Genomic DNA, 19,795 nt, shown 5'->3' on the forward strand with positions numbered 1-19,795 from the left:
TGGAAGAACCACATCTTAGAGTCACTGCCAATTCAGATGACCTGAGTTTGATCCCTGGTACCCACATGGTATTAGGTGGAAGGAGAGGACCAACTTCCACAGGTTGTCTTCTGACCTCTATGTATGGGTTGTGGTACTTGTGTACACATACATACACACCACTCCATGCAAAAACACATCAGCAAAATAAAGTAAAAAAATTTTTTTAGGGGCTGGAGAGATGGCTCCATGGTTAAGAGCACTGTCTGCTCTTTCAGGGGACCTAGGCTCAATTCCCAGCACCCGCATGGCAGCTCACAATTGTTTGTAACTCCAGTTCCAGGGGGTCCAACACCCTCGCACAGATATACATATAGGCAAAACATCAATGCACATAAAATAAAAATAAATATATCATTTAAAATTTTTTTAATTCAAGTAAAGGAAATAAAAGCTCAATTAAATTTAAATGCATCATTTGAGGACCTGGAATATTTATATTAGGCCACATGAAATTTCAGAATTGAATTATTCCTGTTCTATCCTTTCCCCCATTTCACTGTGAATAGTTTGATTGCTGTGATTTTATGACAAATTTCATTTCTCCGCTGTCTAACTGTTGGCCCTGCGTTGTGTACTTCTAATCTTGCATGGTTTGGTTTTTGTCCCTGAGTTATAGTTCGGTATTTTTAATTTTTCTAACCTTTTGAAGATAAAGAACAAAGTAACTGGAGGCTGGAGAGATGGCTTGGTGGTTAAGAACACCTGTTGTTCTTGTAGAGGACCCGGGTTCAGTTCCCAGCCCCTGCTTGGTGGCTCATAGCCATCTGTAAATAGCTCTAGTTCCAGGGGATCTTATGCCTTCTTCTGATCTCTGGACACCAGGCACACATATGTACAGGCAGGCAAAACATGCATAAAATAAAATGAAAGTCTAAAAAAAAAAAAAAGAATGTCGTAACTATCCAACCTTTTTTTGTTTTGTTTTGTTTTTCAAGACAGGGTTTCTCTGTGTAGCTTTGCACCTTTTCTAGAACTCGCTTTGGAGACCAGGCTGGACTCGAACTCACAGATCCGCCTGCCTCTGCCTCCCAAGTGCTGGGATTAAAGGCGTGCACCACCACCGCCCAGCCTGTTCAGCCTTTTTGTATTCATTTCAGTTACTTGTGTTCTGGATTGTTTTGTTTGGTTAATTTTCTTCCCAGTTCTCTTTGCTAGTGTCCTGCATCTCTCTATATGTGGTAATCATTTATTGTGTGTAGATGATGCTATGTGATGTGATCTAACTTTGTCGAGTGCTGGGACTTTTGAAGTCCTGTCTTTCTGGCATGCAGTTAGTTGGAATAGTTTGATCTGTTCATGATACGTTCTATGCTTGCTTTTGAGAATTATTAACTACTCAACTTACTACGGCATGGATCCTTTCTAGGATTATTGTACAAAGAGCTGAGGATAACCTTCCTGAGTAGTCCACCCTGCCCTGTGAACTATGGTTTTTAGTCCTGTTTCTGAGACAGATGCTGTTAGCAAGACTCTTGAGACACCATGCGCTGTTGCCGTTACAGTTCTTTTTCTCTTCTCTTACCAAGTGCTTTCCTCACATCCCCGCCCTTGCTGGTCCTCTAGAATTGCTGTTGTGTGTAGTTCTTTCCTGTCTAGGACTTCGTCACGTAAATTCTATCTCTAAGAGTGTCTGTCTTCCAGAACTCCCAGCTTCATTTCCGCAGTTTGGAGAAGTCTACCAACCAGACTGTGCTTCAACTTCCTCTGTCATTATTGTAATGTGAAAATCTTCACAGGGCAGTAAGCTATGTGAGAGGAATAGGGCTCGCCTTTGTTTCCCACTTTCCACGGTTGACAGGCCTTGGTGTATGCTTTGAGAGTCATTGCTGTTGTAGAATATTATTTGAAGGTGTGTTGCTTTTGTTTATGTTGCATTTGTTTAATTCTGAAGCTGTGTTACTGTACCTGTCTAAAACACCTGATGGTCTAAAAAGGACTGAAGGGTCAATAGGAAGGCAGGAGAAAGGATAGGCAGGGCTGGCAGGCACAGAGTATATATAGAAGGAGAAATCTGGGAGATGGAGGAGTCAGAAGGAGCCAGAGGAGGAAAACTCCAGGGGCCAGCCTCCCAGCTACATAGAAAGCCACGGAGGAAGAGTAAGATTTACAGAAGTAAGACAACAGGAAAAGCCCAGAGGCAAAAGGTAGATGGGATAATTTAAGATAAGGAAAGCTGACTATAAACTAAGCCAAGCTAAGGCTGGGCATTCATAAGACAGACTAAGCCTCCATGTGTGATTTATTTGGGAGCTGGATAGTGAGTCCCACAAAAGAACAAATACAAACAACAACCCATTGTTTTATATATAAAATGTATATTATAAGTATTTTTAAAGTTATTTCAAATTGAAGCATAAATCAACTTCAATTTTAATCCAGTTTTGTTGGAAGCTGAAATCTGGCTCCCCTCCTTCCCTTTTTTTAGAACAGAGGTTAGACCCATAGTATAAACAATGTGATAGTGTTAGGAATATAATTTAAAAAATTTATTTGTGAATGGGGGTGTGCATGTCCACAGCCTAAATAGAAGTCAGAGGACAGCTTACAGGAGTCACGATGTTCCCAGGGATCAAATTCAGGCTGTTCGATTTGGCAGCAAGTCCTTTATCCACTGAGCCATCTTGCTGACTTAGGATTCATTCATTCATTGAGGGAGGGTCTCAGAACCTTCTGTGTAGATCAGGCTGGTCTCAGACACATAGAGATCTAATTGATTGCTGGGATTAAATCTGTGTGTCACCATGCCTATCTCAGAAAAAAAAAATTTGATGAATGTTGTTCAGATCAAAAGATACTCATCACCTTTATTTCAGCATCTTTGTTACCTTACCATTTTCCATTTATGTATATTCATGTCTGTATGCACAATAGTTACATTATTGTCTTGGGAGAACAGTATATTTTGAGGTGATTTATATTTTTTCTTACTTTAAACATATATAACAAAGAATATGAAAAATTAAAATGCAATTTATAGATCAGTGTGAAGAATTCGGATATTGCAGTCTGCTATTTCATTGTTATTTGAAATTACTGAATTTTGGATGGTTGTATGTATGTGTGTGTGTATGTATGTATGTATGTATGTTATCAGGGGGAATTAAGATTGCTGCCTGAAAAGATTAAGCAATAGTTAAATGCTTCCTTTATATTATTTTGGGGTCATGGAGAGAAAGGTCATTATAATGATGCATAGTAATAGATTTGGTGACTACTAAAGGGACATCATTTATTACCAAGACTTTAAAAACTTGTTCTAAGGCAGAACTGTTTATGAAATGTCAGTAGTAGATGTCATTGAGATTTAGAAGTATATGTTTGGTATACACAGAAGTCTGAAATATTTACTTAAAATGATTGATACCAAATATCAAATAGTAAATCAAGGTATTATTTGTGTTTTCACTATTGTATTAGATGAAATACTAGCACAAAGTGATGCTTTATTCTCACTGACATTATTTTCTGTGTATGCTTTATTACTTTGGTATGTATGTTATTAGTATTTGATTGTCTGAAGTGTTGAACTTTTTGACCTTTGAGTGACTGATCTTCCAGACAGCATTTGTATGTTAATGTTACCATCTTAAAAACTGACTGACCATTCTGTGTTGCCTTTCCCGCTCTCATGAGGTGGCAGTCAAGTTCACAACACTCATCATCCTGGGAGAGGATGTTTGTGGCTTTTGCCCTGGTTTGATTGGAAGCTCTTTTCCCTTTGCAAGAATATAAAATTACCATAGGAATTTGAAAGATAATCTTTCTGAACAATCTTTATCTTCTTTAATATTCAGTAAATTAAACTGTAGTTTTCGAAAATATATTGCAGAAGGGTAAGTTTATAGTTAAAAGCAAACCCTGGCTGCTCTGGGAAATGTTTCCTCTGTTATTCCTTTAACTGAAAACAGGAAGCCAGTGCTGGGAAGAAATAGGAAACACTGGATGATTTCTTTGGTTTTGCCAGTACTGGGAAGAAATAGGAAACACTGGATGATTTCTTTGGTTTTGATTCTTTCTACTTTGGATTCGGCCTCACTTACCTCTGAGATGATAGAAATTCAGTGTTAGGGTAAAGAAGTTTGGGTAAAAAACTGCTACTTCACTCTATTGCTTGATTTTACAATGAAAATATCTTGAAGGAGCTATTATATATGCATATTTATGTAAATGTAAAGTGGTTGTTTGAGCCCTGTAAGTCACAGATGGACACCGTGATCATATAACATAACAATGGTTTTGTGTTTCTATTGTTGAGTTGGTTTTGTTTTTGAGAGAGAGTCTCTTAGGGTAGCCCAGGCTGGCCAGAAACCTGCTTCAGTCACCCAGATGCTACATTGTTTTTTGTAATACAATTTCTGTCTTTATAATATTTAGTTTCTTTGGAAATTTAGATGTCAGATGTTCATGTTTTGGAAATTAGAGATTGACTTTAGTTAGCTGATGTTTAGATTTTGAAATTTCAAGATTTGCTCTTTTTCCTCTTGTCTCAGAATATATTTTATAGTAAGAAATTTAAATTTTTTATTTTAAGTATTTTGAAGTAAATGATAAATTTATTTGGGTACAATCAGACATTTTATACTTTTACTATTTGATAGTATTGCTTTGTAGGCTTAGAATTATTACATGCCCCACTTCTGTAGAGGTCAGAAAGGGCTGTGTATTTTGCACAGTACTCATCTATTGAGTTATAACTTGTTTTAGAATGTTTATGTCCATAATATTCTACAAACTTGATTTCAGTTACATAGTTTATAAAATATTTTTAAAATTTGTTAAGCACATTTTATGATAGATTATATTAAAAGTCATTTTTCATATATAGACTATAATTCTTCAAAGGAGGGTTGAGTGAGATTTCTTTTTATAGTCCTGGAATATAAAATTATAGCCTAGGGTGGCAGTTACAACATTCTAATTTATGGTTAATACAATTTCTCTTTCAGACAGCAAATGGCTACATCTTGTTTTTTCATATTGCTTCTTCAAGAGGGGACAAATACCTTTATGAACCAGTATATCCCAAGTAAGTTTATTGGCTTCATTCTTCGAATACATGGCTTGCAAACTTAATATTTTTTAAAGACTGTCATTTGGGGTTGTCTAACATCAGTAAGATGTTAAGTTGCATTTCTGAAATGATGTTTCAGAAATTGTCCATTTTTTTAAATTTAAAAAATATGTAATTAAGTCAAGGAATACTGAGGATTGTGTTATATCCTTTCTTAGACATTCAGAATTACTACTAATATACTCCAAGTCAGATACTTTCTAGTCTTTATTAAAATGGAGAGCTGAGAGATAATATGAAGAGGCAAACTCTTAGTCAATTACAGGCTCCTTTGCCTGTGTTTATTATATATACTCACACGGAAAAAACCCCACACAGGCAGTAGTTACCCCCTAGGTAAACTTTGGGGGAGACATGGACTTTTGCTTTAAATCTTTAAACGGTGTCGTTATGTTTTGCATATTTCCTTCACAGCATGCTTTATTTTTTAATAAAAAAAACCATACTTTTAAAGCACAACATTTTATTTTCTAGGGGCAAACCACTTCTATGTCAAAAATTTGCTTGATGTTACGTGAGAGACTGTTGCCAATATGATTAAGAGGAAACTCCTGAGAAGATTACAAAAACCTTAAAAAATTATATAAATGATATAATATATTAAAACAGTATATTAAAAGATATTCCTAAAATATAGATCTCATTTGTGTATTATTAATCATTAGTAATTATCAGCATAATTATTTTTAATTTTAATATTAATATTTAATACTATAACAAAATACTATAATTAGTAGAAATTAGTGATAAATATATTGTTTGTATAATGTATGATATATATTAAATATATGTTAAGCATAGATATAACATATATCAAAATTATATATATACACACATACATATATGTATTAAAAAGGCCTTACTGAAGAAGACCAAGGCCAGTTATGCAAAGAAAACTAGTGGGATGAAGAGATGTGAAATGTGCCTGACACTGTAATACTATCAAGATTGTCCCAAATAGTAGTTGCACTGAGCTGTTCATAATTGTTCATATTAGACAAATGCCACAACAAACCAGTTGTATTAGCATAATGTCTTGATTTCACATTTAGTTTGCACATTATTTCAAACCTATAGATAAATTTCTTCTAGTATGAGCAGATACTGCATTTTTAGGCTGCCAAGATGGCTCAGTTGAAGACCCCAGTCAGTCCCCCAAACCCGCATAAAAAGTGCCGGGCATGGTGGCCTGAGCTTGTCATCCCAGGACTGGAGAGGTGGAAACAGGTAGAACTTGCTGGAGCTTGCTGGTTAGCCAGCCAATCTACTTGGATCCTCTGACCTACACACGCTTTGACACACAAAAGACATTTTGGGCTTTTCTTCGTTTCTATGAAGTGATTTCTGCCTATCTTATTGCCCATTTAACTTCACTGAACTTTTCAAAGTTCTCATTGTACATAAAATAATTTAAGAAAAGTTTTATATAATAGAATTAAAAAATATGATCTTTAGGGTTTCTATTGCTATGATAAAACACCATAATCAAAAGCAACTTGGGGAGAAAGGGCTTATTTCCATTTCATGTCCCAGGAACAGTCCATCATGAAGGGAAGTCAGGGCAGGAGCCCCTACATGAATGCTGCTTACTGGCTTGCTCCTCATGGCTTGCCACCCAGTTTTTTATACCATCCAGGACCACCTGCCTACAGGTTGCACACCCACAATAGAGTACACCCTCCCACATCAATCATCAGCCATGAACATGCCCCACAGGCTTGCCTACAGGCCAGTCTGGTAGGAACATTTTCTTAGCAGAGTTCCTCTTCCCAAATGACTCTAATTTCTGTCTAGCCAGCACAGCACTTCAGTGGTATATCATCTTTTTATAATCAGTATATTCACATAGGTAAATCACACTCGTTACATGTAAAAAATAATTTAATGATTAACATTAAGTGTGTGTAAAACTCAGAAAACAACCATCATGGACAACCAGGATGTCTGCTGCTAGATAGTGTTCCCTAGACATGACAGACAGGGAAAATGCACCCATGAACTCTCAACAGTAATGACAATACCAGTTGACATGCCAAAGTAGATGGGGGAGACTGCATAAGATCTGCTCTAGATGAATAACTACAGGTGGTCAGTGCCTGCTGGGAAGGGGAAAATCAGTTTCCTCCAAGGACGAGCTCTAGCAGAGGATGTCCGGTCCCAGTGGTCAGCCCTGGACACATGTACATACAAGGACTGCTAAATAAACAGGAGAGGTTGTATATGTACCGTGTGTGTTTATCTATGTAACAGCAATAACTAAGAATTTGGTAGAGGGTAGAACATGAGAGGAGCTGGAAGGGGAAGGGAGTAGCAGGAGTGATGTAGACACAGTCCTCATGGATGAGTGTCTCAAAGTGTTTTTAAAGTAAGTTACAAAGTCAGGAATAGAAAATAAAGTACACATAACCTTTTTACTTTGCAAGACTATGACGTAGAGTAGCGATTCTGTGAATCATTGGCACAAATAGTGCTCTGCTGACTGGATCCCACCCGCTGCATTTGTGTGCCCAGTGCTTTCTAGAGTTACTTATTTCACTGAGTTTTCTGAAGAAACCATTTGTAAAACAAAAAAAGAATGCTAGCAAAAGTACCTTTTTAGGGAGTTGGTGGTTAGGAGTTCATGATTTCTTGTTTGTTTGTTTTTTGAGACGGGGATTTTTTGTGCAATAGTCCAGAGTCCTGGAACTCATCTTTAGACCAGGCTGTCCTCGAACTCAAGATCCACCTACCTGCCTTTGCCTCCTGAGTACTGGGATTAAGGGCACCCACCACCACCGCCTGGCTAGAGTTCATGATTTTAAAACCTGAAAAGTTGTGACCATGTAATGGTCAGAGGAGAGTGAAAAACGTGGTTTTGGCGATGTTGCCATGTGTATTATTGTAAACGCCTATATAATTTAAGATACTTGTTGCCCAGACTGCTGCACAGAAAAGCTACCCGTCAACACAAGCTGATGCAGTCACAGGGAAGAGCCAGGATTCAGACAGGGTGTTACAGTTCCATAGTCCGTACTCCTTAGTCTCTGATAGTACATATTTCAACTCTGTTTGCCTCATCCAGCAATCTCCTGCTTCTTAAGACTTGGGGAATAAGAAATAGCAAAAAAAGGAAGAATTAGAAAGGTTTGCAATAGTCCCCGAGCTAGAGGCAGCATAACAAAGGCTGGCAGGTAATTGTGTCCTCTTCAATTATAGAAGTAGCACCGTCCTTTGTTTCTTCTCTCTACATCTTAGGAGTTCATCACATCGACTTTATTTCTAGAGCATCTCAGCTTTCCTGTATTACATGACAGCATCTTAACCTCAGACTACACATGATTTCCATTACACTCCAGCTGGGCACACAGCTCAGATACCTTCCCTAATGTTTCCAGCATTCTTGTAGATGCAGGGAGGCAATCTTCAACAATGATGGCAGTATTATTAAATAACATCTTTCATTTCAAATGTCATTCTTTGATGTTCTGTTTGTCTTTTGTATCTTTATAAGTTCCACCCTATCTTAGACTGGCTGAAGGCTTTAACGTTTTTTTTACATTGTAAGATGAGCAGTGAAATTTTTGATGGAAACTTTGACGTGGATAAATTAGAAATAATTATGTTTAGCTTTGAAATTTGTTTACTTAACTATATTTAAATATGAGTTTAGGAGATTTTGAAATAGCTTATTTCTTCATAATGAAAATAATTTCAACAAATTAGTTTTCATGTACTCTTGGGTTCTTTTGTAGTTGTGTGTTTGGTTGGTTGGTTTTGGCTTTTTTTGTTTGTTTGTTTGTTTTGAGGCAGGATCTCTATGTAGCCCTGGCTGTCTAGAACTCACTATGTAGAACCAGCTATCGCTCTGTGCTTCCTGTTAACAGTGGCTACAGCATCACTAAGCAGTGGGATTTTTTCACCCTGTTTTAATTTTATGGGACTACCACTATATATGAAATCCATCTTTGATTGAAACATTTTGGTGGCACATGATTGTAGTTTTTTATTACTGCTAATGAGACATTGGTGTTAGTTTTTGTTGGTGGTGTTTTGTTTTCGTTTTATTGTTTGGTTGGGTTTTTTCTTTTGGTTTTTTTGAGACAGGGTTTCTTTTTTTGTTTAATTAATAAGGAATTTATAAAAGTGTACAGGCATTCTGTTGCTCACTTTTCTTTTTCTTATTTTTTGTATTTATTTTACAATACTATTCAGTTCTACATAATAGCCAAAGATTCCCTTGTTCTCTCCCTTCCTGCCCCCCTCCCCTTCCCCCCAGCCCACTCCCCATTCCCACCTCCTCCAGATCAAGGTCTCCCCCGAGGACTGGGATCGACCTGATAGACTCAGTCCAGGCAGGTCCAGTCCCCTCCTCCCAGATTGAGCCAAGTGTCCCTGCATAAGTCCCAGGTTTCAAACAGCTAACTCATGCAGCCAGCCCAGGACCTGGTACCACTGCCTAGATGCCTCCCAAACAGATCAAGCCAATCGACTGTCTCACTTATTCAGAGGGCCTGATCCAGTTGGGGGCCCCTCAGCCTTTGGTTCATAGTTCATGTGTTTCCATTCATTTGGTTATTTGTCCCTGTGCTTTATCCAACCTTGGTTTCAACAGTTCTCGATCATATAAACCCTCCTCTTTCTCACTAATTAGACTCCCAGCGCTCCACCAGGGGCCTAGCCGTGGATGTCTGCATCCAGATTCCTCAGTCCTTGGATGGGGTTTATGGCACAGCTATTAGGGTGTTTGGCTATCCCATCACCAGAGTAGGTCAGTCTCGGCTGTCTCTTGACCATTGCCAGCAGTCTTTTGTGGGGGTATCTTTGTGGATTTCTGTGGGCCTCTTTAGCTCTTTGTTTCTTCTTTTTCTCATGTGGTCTTCATTTACCATGGACTCCTATTCCTTGTTCTCCCTCTCTTTTCTTGATCCAGCTAGGATCTCCCGCTCTCTTTCCCTTGACCCTCGCCCTTCATTGCTCCCACTCATGTCCAGGCTGTTCATGTAGATCTCTTCCATTTCTCCGTGTCTTTCTTGGGGTCCCGTTTTCTAGGTAGCCTCACTGGTGATGTGAGTAGCAGTCCAGTCATCCTTGTTCCACATCTAGCATCTTCCTATAAGTGAGTACATACCATATTTGTCTTTCTGAGTCTGGGTTACCTCACTCAGGATGATTTTTTCTAGATCCATCCATTTGTCTGCAAACCTCATGATGTCATTGTTTTTCTCTGCTGAGTAGTATTCCATTGTGTATATGTGCCACAATTTATCCATTCTTCAGTTGAAGGGCATCTGGGTTGTTTCCAGGTTTTGGCGATTACAAACAATGCTGATATGAACATAGCTGAGCAAGTGCTCTTGTGGTATGATTGAGCATTTCTTGGGTATATGCCCAGGAGTGGTATAGCTGGATCTTGGGGGAGATTGATTCCCAATTTTCTAAGAAAGCGCCATATTGATTTCCAAAGTGGTTGTACAAGCTTGCATTCCCACCAGCAGTGAAGGAGAGTTCCCCTAGTTCCACATCCTCTCCAGCATAAAGTGTCTTCAGTGTTTTTGATCTGAATCCTGTACAAAAAAACAACTTCTGGAGGCATCACAATCCCTGACTTCAAGCTCTACTATAGAGCTACAGTAATAAAAACAGCTTGGTATTGGCATAAAAACCGACATGTTGACCAATGGAATCGAATTGAAGACCCTGACATTAACCCACACACCTATGAACATACAATTTTTGACAAAAAAGCCAAAAGTGTACAATGGAAAAAAGAAAGCATCTTCTACAAATGGTGCTGGCATAACTGGATATCAACGTGTAGAAGGCTGCAAATAGATCCATATCTGTCACCATGCACAAAACTTAAATCCAAGTGGATCAAGGACCTCAACATAAATCCAGCTACTCTGAACCTGCTAGAAGAGAAAGTAGGAAGTAGTCTTGAACGCATTGGCATAGGAGATCACTTCCTAAATATAACACCAGTAGCACAGACACTGAGACAAACAATCAATCAATGGGACCTCTTGAAACTGAGAAGCTTTTGTAGAGCAAAGGATACGGTCAACAAGGCAAAGCGACAGCCTACAGAATGGGAAAAGATCTTCACCAACCCCACATCTGACAGAGGACTGATATCCAGAATATATAAGGAACTCAAGAAATTAGACATCAAAATGACCAATAGTCCAATTGAGAAATGGGCTTTAGAACTAAACAGAGAATTCTCAACAGAGGAAACTCAAATGGCTGAAAGACATTTAAGGAATTACTCAACATCCCTAATCATCAGGGAAATGCAAATCAAAACAACTCTGAGATACTACCCTACGCCTGTCAGAATGGCTAAGAGACAGGGTTTCTGTGTGTAGCTCTGACTGTCCTAGAACTCATTCTGTAGACCAGGCAGGTATCAAACTCAGAGATCTACCTGCCTCTGCCTCCCTAATACTGAGATTAAAGGTGTGTGCCACCACTGCCCAGCTGTGTTAGGATTTTAGAGGGAAAATTTTAACTAATTTTTCTTCTTTCCTTCTGGTAGGTACCTTGTTATTTGGGAAATAGGTGATAGTGGTTTTAAAAATGTTTCTCTCTAAGAGTTTCAAAACATCTATATCTAGTTTGATTTCAGCATGTGTCAGTTCTGTAGATTTACATGTGTGATTCTTAGCTGTTGAGCTTTGCATGTCTCATGCATCCATTAACATTCACATTGTAATTGTACTAGCATTTATTAATCGGATGAGCTAGAATATTACATAATCCTAAATTCTGAAACTCCTCTTGTCATAGCCACATCCCAAAGGTGCCATCTGAATCCAAAGACTGATAGAATTATTAAAATATCTACCCAGTTCGTAGATCCCTGCACATTGTTGTTGTTACCACCAGATTAAAGGCCTTAGAAATAAGTATTCTCTTGTAGTTTCTGCCTTTTGTTTAAAAGTCTCCAGGAACTGTGAAAGCTACTAGCTGCTAGAGATGTAGCGTGGGATGGGGTGGGGGACAACAAAATCACTTTACTTACGTAGTTTGCATAATTATAACACATTGTATATTATGCAGGCAAATACATCAGGGTTAGGGAATCAAGAGTGGAACTACAGCTTGAAATTGAATCCTTAGGATCTTCATTGAGACGATAACACGTAAAAGGATCTTAAGGAGTTTGAGAGGAACACAGCATGCACTTAGGGGAATGACATTTTGGGGTAAGTGAGAAAATAATGAAGTTTTAGGTTCTAACAAAGGATTTATAATTAGTAAGAAGGGATGTTGTTATGTAGTTAACTATAAAAATGAAATACTATATCGTGATTTTTTAAAGTAATTTAATCCTAGAAATATGTAGAGCCAGTTCCCTTCTGTGCAGAGAACCACGATGTACTGGAACTCACTCTCCCCTGTCATTCACACCTGAGCCAGTCTACAAAGTCCATTTTAGCCTACCAGTGCATATTTCCCTCATTTCTTCCTTTGCCTCCTAATTCCCAACAAGACTTCTTTAGTTTGGAACTTGTAACCTTTTCCCTGGATTATTATTATCTTTTATAATTTACCTCTAAATGATTTAAACATATAATTTACTTGCCCTTTCCCTATATAAAATTTCTCATGGTTTTCCTGAGGTTTTAGGATTAGTTATGTTGCTGTGGTGCGTGTGTGTGTGTGTGTGTGTGTGTGTGTGTGTGTGTGTGTGTGTGTGTGTGTTTTCTTTTTTCTTGGTTTTTCAAAACAGGATTTCTCTGTGTAGCTTTTGGAGCCTTTCCTGGATCTCGCTCTGTAGACCAGACTGGTCTCGAACTCACAGAGATCCGCCTGCCTCTGCCTCCGGAGTCCTGGGATTAAAGGCGTGCGCCGCCGCCGCTGCCGCCGCCCGGCCGTGCATATTTTCTTTTAAAGATCCATTTTACTTACTTGATAAGTAAGTGGGACTGATGCCATCTATTCCATGACTGTCAGTGGGTTTAAATCAGCGCTCTTAGTTATAATACTCGAACAGTGCTGTAGTGTTTTCGAGAGGTGGTTTGCGTGCGCGTGTGCGTGCGTGTACGTGTGTGTGTGTGTGTGTGTGTGTGTGTGTGTGTGTTTTCTTTAACTGTGCTGTATGTAAGTAGATGAGTTCTATATCTGATCATTTCTTGAGTGCCAAGTTTACCTTTCTACGATTAAATCAATTTAAGTGGTTCAGTAGCAGCCTTAAATTCACGTTGTTTAAACTATGCTTATTCTCTCCTGCCAAACCAAACCTGAAATTGCTTTACCAAACTTGACTGCAAGTAATCCTTTATGTAGTCCTATGAAGTGGAAAACCTCGGATTCTTTGTTTCTCTTCACTTCCTGTATTTGTTCAGTAATCAAGTTTCATTGACTAACTACACTTCTCCAGTGCTTCTAGAATCATCTGATCACTAGTTTTTCTTCTAGTCTCTCCTGCGTAGTGAAATCTATCCTTTATGTTGTTTTTTCCAAAGGAAAGACCTAAAGATGTGATTCTTAAAAACTTTTATTGCTCTCTAGGTGCCACAAAATAAAGTCCAGGTTCTCTGGCATGAGATTTGGAGCCTACGTTTCTCATATGCAGACTATGGTGGAAGTCACAATTTCTGTCTTTCTCTGTTCTTTGCCCCGGGTGGTTTGCTTCCCCACCATCATTTTATGTAAGAAAGCCATCTGGCCTGGCTTTTGAACTCAGAGCAGCCATCTGCTGTATCCTGTAAAGTTTCTTCCCAGCTCTCTTGTCCTCCTTTATACTCAGGGAGTCACTAGTCCTCCAGATATATTCCATAGCACTCTATAAAATTTTATAGTAGCAATCAGTGTTTTATTTCAAAAATAGTGAGAAGTGTATAAAGATTTAAAAATGTGAATTTTGCTTTTTTAAATTATAATCTCATCCCACTCTCCATTTGTCCTATATTTTTTGAGTAAATAAATACCCATGTGTAGAATTACTGGGTCGTATTACATGCCTAGTTATTTTAGTTTGGCTACTGGCATCATCCTACATAGTTGAGTATCTGATCTTCGTGTTTTCCTTTGGAAGAGTTTTGTGGTTTTCCTTTAAAGAACGGTGAAGTTTGTTATGGGTGACAGGTTACTTAGAAAACTTTTGAACAGTTTGAGGCTTGTTTGTGTGCTTTATGAGAATGGAGTGAGCCTTTACTTTAGACTGTCTTCCACGGTCTCTTCCCTCTAGCTTGTCAGAACTAGAGCCCTCCTCCAGGGAATCCCAAACATTACCGGTTTATCCTTTGTCTGACAGGTGTGGTGTTTCGTACGAATGGCTTTATACCCAGTATTGTAAGGGGACGGAGATTCTAGAGCTCTTCTTCGGTGTGCTCCAGCCTTTGTTTCCATGAACGTTAATCTTTTTCTTTCTTTAACTTAGCGAGACTTCTGTGTTCTACTTGGGTTCTCCCACTGTATGTAGTAGTCTGAAAAGTGACTTTTGCTAGAAAACTCTTTAGTTTTGTGTTTGTGACAAGCTCTCACTTTGTAGCCCTAGTTGGCCTTGAAATCATCATTCTTCTGCTTGCTATTGGATGACCGTAGTGGTTTTTGTTTTTTTTTTTTTTTTGTGTGTGTGTGTATTCTGTCCAGTTTTTTTTTTTTTTAATTTTTTTCTGGCTGGATAATTTGGGACCATTATAATAGTAAACATGACTACCTATAAGATCATCAGTTTGAACATTTTCAGTTATTTTCTATTGGAGAATATTTAGGCACATTTAAGATTATTCAATTTCATTCAGAAATACTTTCATTAATTATGGGCATACTGATAAATAATTACATTAGTATAGCTCAGTGATGAAGTATGACTTAGCATGTGTGAGGCTCTGCATTCAACCCCCAACAGGTCTTTCCCCATAGAAAGGAAACCAAATCAGATTATCTACAACTGATGAAATGTGTGATGTAGAGAAAGAAACCATTGTGAACTTCAGAACTGGGAAAGAGAACCAAAGCCTTAAGTCTGGCTAGGACAGCCAGAACTCCTTAGATCAAGACTAGCACATTTCAAGCCTATCTTATAGTTGAGAGTTCATGCTCATTATCATAACTGACTATTTTTCATATGCCCACTAAATTTATGAGACATTCGTTATAAACTGATATTTAGGAGGCCTAAGATAGTAATAAATAAGTAAAGTTAATGTCAGGGCCTGCAAGTCTGTGGTAGTCCAGGGGTAGAACACTTGCATGCATGCACAAGGCCTTGGGAGTCCTCAGCACTGCAAAAAGGAAATTTAAAAATAAATAAATGAACAAAAGTGAATAAATGTCCTGAAAAGTCACACTAGTACTTCAAGGGAAACACTTATGAAAAAGAGGAACAAGTTTTTTTGTTTTGTTTTGTTTTTTGTTTTTTGTGTAGACAGGGTTTCTCCGTGTAGCTTTGTGCCTTTCCTGGAACTCTCTTTGGAGACCAGACTGGCCTGGAACTCACGGAGATCTGCCTGGCTCTGCCTCCCGAGTGCTGGGATTAAAGGCATGCGCCACCACCACCCGGCCAAGAGGAGCATTTTATAGATACAAACATTTGAGTTATTTGCTTGGAAAAAAGACAGGCCTGAAGTAAGTTCTGTGGGAAAAAACCACTGTATAAATAATTGCACTGTACTGTACTGTTTTGTTTTATTTTGCTTTGCTCTGTGACAGAATCTCACTGTGTAGCCCAGGCTGCCCTTGCACTCGGTTTACGCTCCACCTGAGTGCTGTAATCAAGGACATGAGCCACCACATCTGATTCTGATTTACTGAACTCTTGAAGTGTCTGTCCCATACCCCAAATCCATTGTGTTGTCTGCCCTATTAGTATTTTCTTTAAGTGGTACTTAATAGTATTTGAGATCTCTGCACCTGAGACTTTGTTCAAACAAAAGCTTGTTGAATTTGTGTTGTAGCAGTTAACTGTATCACTGGCATAACCCTCCAGAGTGTATTTGATTGAATTTAAAGGTGAGCTTAATTTTTTCATATAAAATTTATGCATAATTTTATGGTTCATTTGAGAGTGCTGTAATTTTGAGTCTTGCTTTTATAAGTTCATTGGGAACTTAGTCACTCCTGAAGGCCATTAGAAATTTGAGCAGTAACTGCCTTACCCTTCTCCACCAAAACATTTAATTTTTTTCATTGCTCTTTATTGACGTGAATATGTAATAGTTCATTGGAATAGAAAATTAGAGATTTTCATTTATATTAAGTACATATTTAGAACAGAATTCTCAAATTGGGTTGGTTTCATTCTTTGCCTTCCGTACATGTATCTTGAGCTAGACTCAAACAACCTTTTAGAAATGTGGAAAGAGGGGCTATTGTATTTCTAGTCAACTGGGTTTTATTTCTTCTCTGACTTGGAAATGGGCACTTTAAAATTACTTTATGTCTTTCTTCAGTTATTTTATGTGTATAAAATGAGAAGGAAAGAAAAGTTAAACTCTTACTAAACTGCATCCAGCATTATTTTCTAGGTTACCTTTAAAATTGTTAAACTGCTTCCACTGGATACTTAAGACTATTCATATGTGGTCAGAATAGAAGGGAATTCTCATTAATTAAATATGAGTGTTACAGTGAACTCCACTTTGAAGGATAATGAAGTTATCTAAAAGTACAGATGTCCTTCTAAAACATGTCTCAAATTGAGTTACTTACCAAATATAAGCAGTGGCAACCTTGTTTTTGAGATCTTTGGTGAAAATATTTAATATATGTAATACCCCAAAATGCAAACTATTTTTAAAGTTAGCAATGTGTTTATATTATTATCATAGCTTATTTATTGTATTGGTACTTTTAAACATGGTTAGTATCATAGCATTAAAGTTTGGTTATATAGAAAATGTAACTGTATTAAATGTAACATTTTCTAAGATGTTCCATAGGGAAATATTCCACATTCACATGGTAACAGCAACTTAATGTCTCTAGATAATGTTCTGTTTAGTTAACTAGTTTTTTTTAAAACAAATCTCATGTAAATTATATTTTAAAGTGAAATTATTAAACTTCCCCTACCTTGAATTTATCTAAAAGTACAGATGTCCTTTTAAATATATATGACCCATTGTGTTTGATTAGTGTTGCTTGCATGAGGAGCACAGATTTGGGAAAATACCCTGTCTCCCAGGCAACATTAACTACCACTATCTTCCAAGCTGTGGCTATCATGAACCCTGCCCCTGCCCCTGCCCCTGCCCCTGCCCGTGACAGACAATAGATGGGCCCCGTCTTGTGTGAGTGACCACAGCTGCTGTGAGTTCCTGAGTTGCAATAGCCGCGTCATGTCTGGAGGACAGCTTTCCAAGGCACTCCTCCCTCCTCCAGCTCTTCCCTTCTTCCTGTCCCTTCTTCTGTGGTGTTCCGAGCCTTAGGGGTAGAGTTGGCCTGTTAAGGGCTAAGCGCTCGACAGTCACTCTCCGCACTTTAGCCAGTTACAGGTTTCTATACTATCAGTCTTCCACTTCCAGACAAGGCGTCTTCCACCTAGGCTAGAACAGCACTGTTCTACAGCTATAACTATGAATATATACAAGGTAGCTTGATGAACACAACATGTATGTTTAGCCTAACAACAGTAGTACCTTCCTCCAAGGGCCTGTAACCTCCCAAGTATAGTCATTTGACTGGATTTACAGTACCTGGCATGAGTTCTTTGCTATGGAATAGCTCTTAAGTCCAGTCTGAACTGGTTGGTTACTCCCTGATAGTTGTACCACCGTTGTACCAGTGGGTCCATCTTGCCTGACAGTTTCCGTGTAAGCTCTGAGCACCCAGAGTGCACAGCTAGGTGTGACTATTGATGCGTTTTCTCCCCCAACAGCCTGCACAGCACCACTTGGCACTGTGAATGCTAGAGAAAGGCAGCTCACAGCTTGGTTTCTGTGTCTTGAAACTGAAATTTGAAGTGCCTTCTGTAGTAAGTTCATACAATGTAGTTCTGAACAAACAAGAACACATCTATAGGTCTCTTAAGCATATTCTTTTTTGTTTATTTTATCTGCTTCTCAGATTGCATAGTAAAATCCCTACTATAGAATGATTACAAACTTTGTTGGTTTTCATTGTATAAATATTTAACAATTATCAGTTATCTATTTAAGTATACCAGTCAGCTTAAGTCCTCATGGTACAGTTTAAAAACCACATAGTGTGTTGACTGCTGACTCTTAAATTCTTTTCCCAAAAGTAGCACAGATCCTTTGCCTTTGTACTTTACACTAAAGTAAGCCATATTAGTTCTCTGTAAGTAGGCAAGAAGCCACTTTTTCAAAATGCTCAGATGTAAAGAATGGTCTCCTAATTAACCTCTGGTCTCTACTGCCTTTGTTTCCATCAGTTCTTCAGTATTCATTTTAAATGATTGTTTAGTTGCTTAGAGACTAGGATTGAAAGCACAAGTTCAGATGTCAGCTCTTATTAGTTCTATGACCATTAGCAATGTTCTCAGTATTTCTTAAGTTACATGTTTTCCCTGGAAAAGTGGAGATAATAAAGTTTGCCTTCAGAAGATTACAAATGGTTGAGATACTACATATAGTACATTTCTGAACAGTTTTTCATACATGTAAATGATTAGTAGTAGTATTTTTATACTATTGAGTTGCCTCTCATAATCTGGCTTCAGTTTATTCTTCCAGCCTCAACTTCCATGACTCTCTTCCAACCATCTGTTATAATTTATCAAATTATTGTAGCTGTAAATAATAAAGTTTTCATTAGAAAGTTCATTTTTGTCACTGTAATTTTAAATATTTTACTGTGTTTTTCTGTGCTTGGAAGGTGGAGTAGAAACGTTTCTATAAAGTTTTTGTAAGTCATTTGGAAGTTATTGAGAAATTAAGGTTTATGTAAATTTGCTTTAAAATGTTATAATGCTTCATATCTAATAAGTAAAAAGAATTTATATAAGGAATAACAGTTTTCACTTTAAGGTAGGTAATCTTGAAAGGCACGTGACAATCAACCCAACAACAATTTGAAATATTTCTGTCTTTAATGAAAGTGAGAGATGTCCCTAACCAACCTTTGAGCTAAAATTTAGAAGGGAAATGTAAATAACTTGAGAAGATTAACCTGACGACTGCCTGAATATACTGACAGAAATCACTCTATTTTACTGCAAATCCAAAAAGGCTGAGAAATTAGACAGACTACTAACCACAGAATACTATCTACACACAGTGAAATAAGGGCCATAGATTCCTTGAAAATATTTAAATAAGGAGTAAGAATCGCTTTCTTTTTATTTCACCAGATACAGGAACTACATTGTATGGTTGACCCTTAGGGACTGTAGGCACAAAGGAGCATTGGGTGAAATGGGAGAGCAGAGACAGTGATAGTTCAGCAAGGCCCGCTCCACTCCACTTCACCACGCCAGAACAGTTATTTAAGAGACAGTTGTGTTTGGGAACCGTGGGGGTGGGGAGGCCCAACTACACACAGGGGTTTCTTGTTGACTCTTTTAGTGCTAACTTGTTAAATATAAAGAAGCAGGGATTATTAGCTGTTTATGGAAAGTTTACAGTGTGGGAACTGGGAGACTTGACAATAGAAAAGGGTGTGTGTGGGTGACTTAGAAGAAGACATGCAGGAAACAAAAACATTTCAAAGAAATGATAGTTGATCACTTTCAAATAGATAATTGCCTAGAGAAAGTTTGGGAGAGAGGTTCAGAAGAAATACATTACAGCT

At 38.0% G+C, this 19,795-nt stretch overlaps 1 protein-coding gene across 5 annotated transcripts in view; it reads left to right on the forward strand.

Annotated features, from left to right (window-relative positions):
- Positions 1-19,795, forward strand: part of Ric1 (RIC1 partner of RAB6A GEF complex) — a 99,398-nt gene that overhangs the window by 23,568 nt on the left and 56,035 nt on the right. For 4 of the 5 annotated variants that reach the window (XM_076561986.1, XM_076561992.1, XM_076562000.1 and 1 more), the window contains exon 3: positions 4,989-5,068. The exons of the other annotated variant lie outside the window; for it this stretch is intronic. In XM_076561986.1, the coding sequence (XP_076418101.1) occupies positions 4,989-5,068 (80 nt within the window). The remainder of the gene's footprint in view (positions 1-4,988; positions 5,069-19,795) is intronic. 5 annotated transcript variants of the gene reach the window in all.

This window comes from Peromyscus maniculatus, chromosome 1, assembly GCF_049852395.1.
Source record: "Peromyscus maniculatus bairdii isolate BWxNUB_F1_BW_parent chromosome 1, HU_Pman_BW_mat_3.1, whole genome shotgun sequence".
NCBI lineage: Eukaryota > Metazoa > Chordata > Mammalia > Rodentia > Cricetidae > Peromyscus > Peromyscus maniculatus.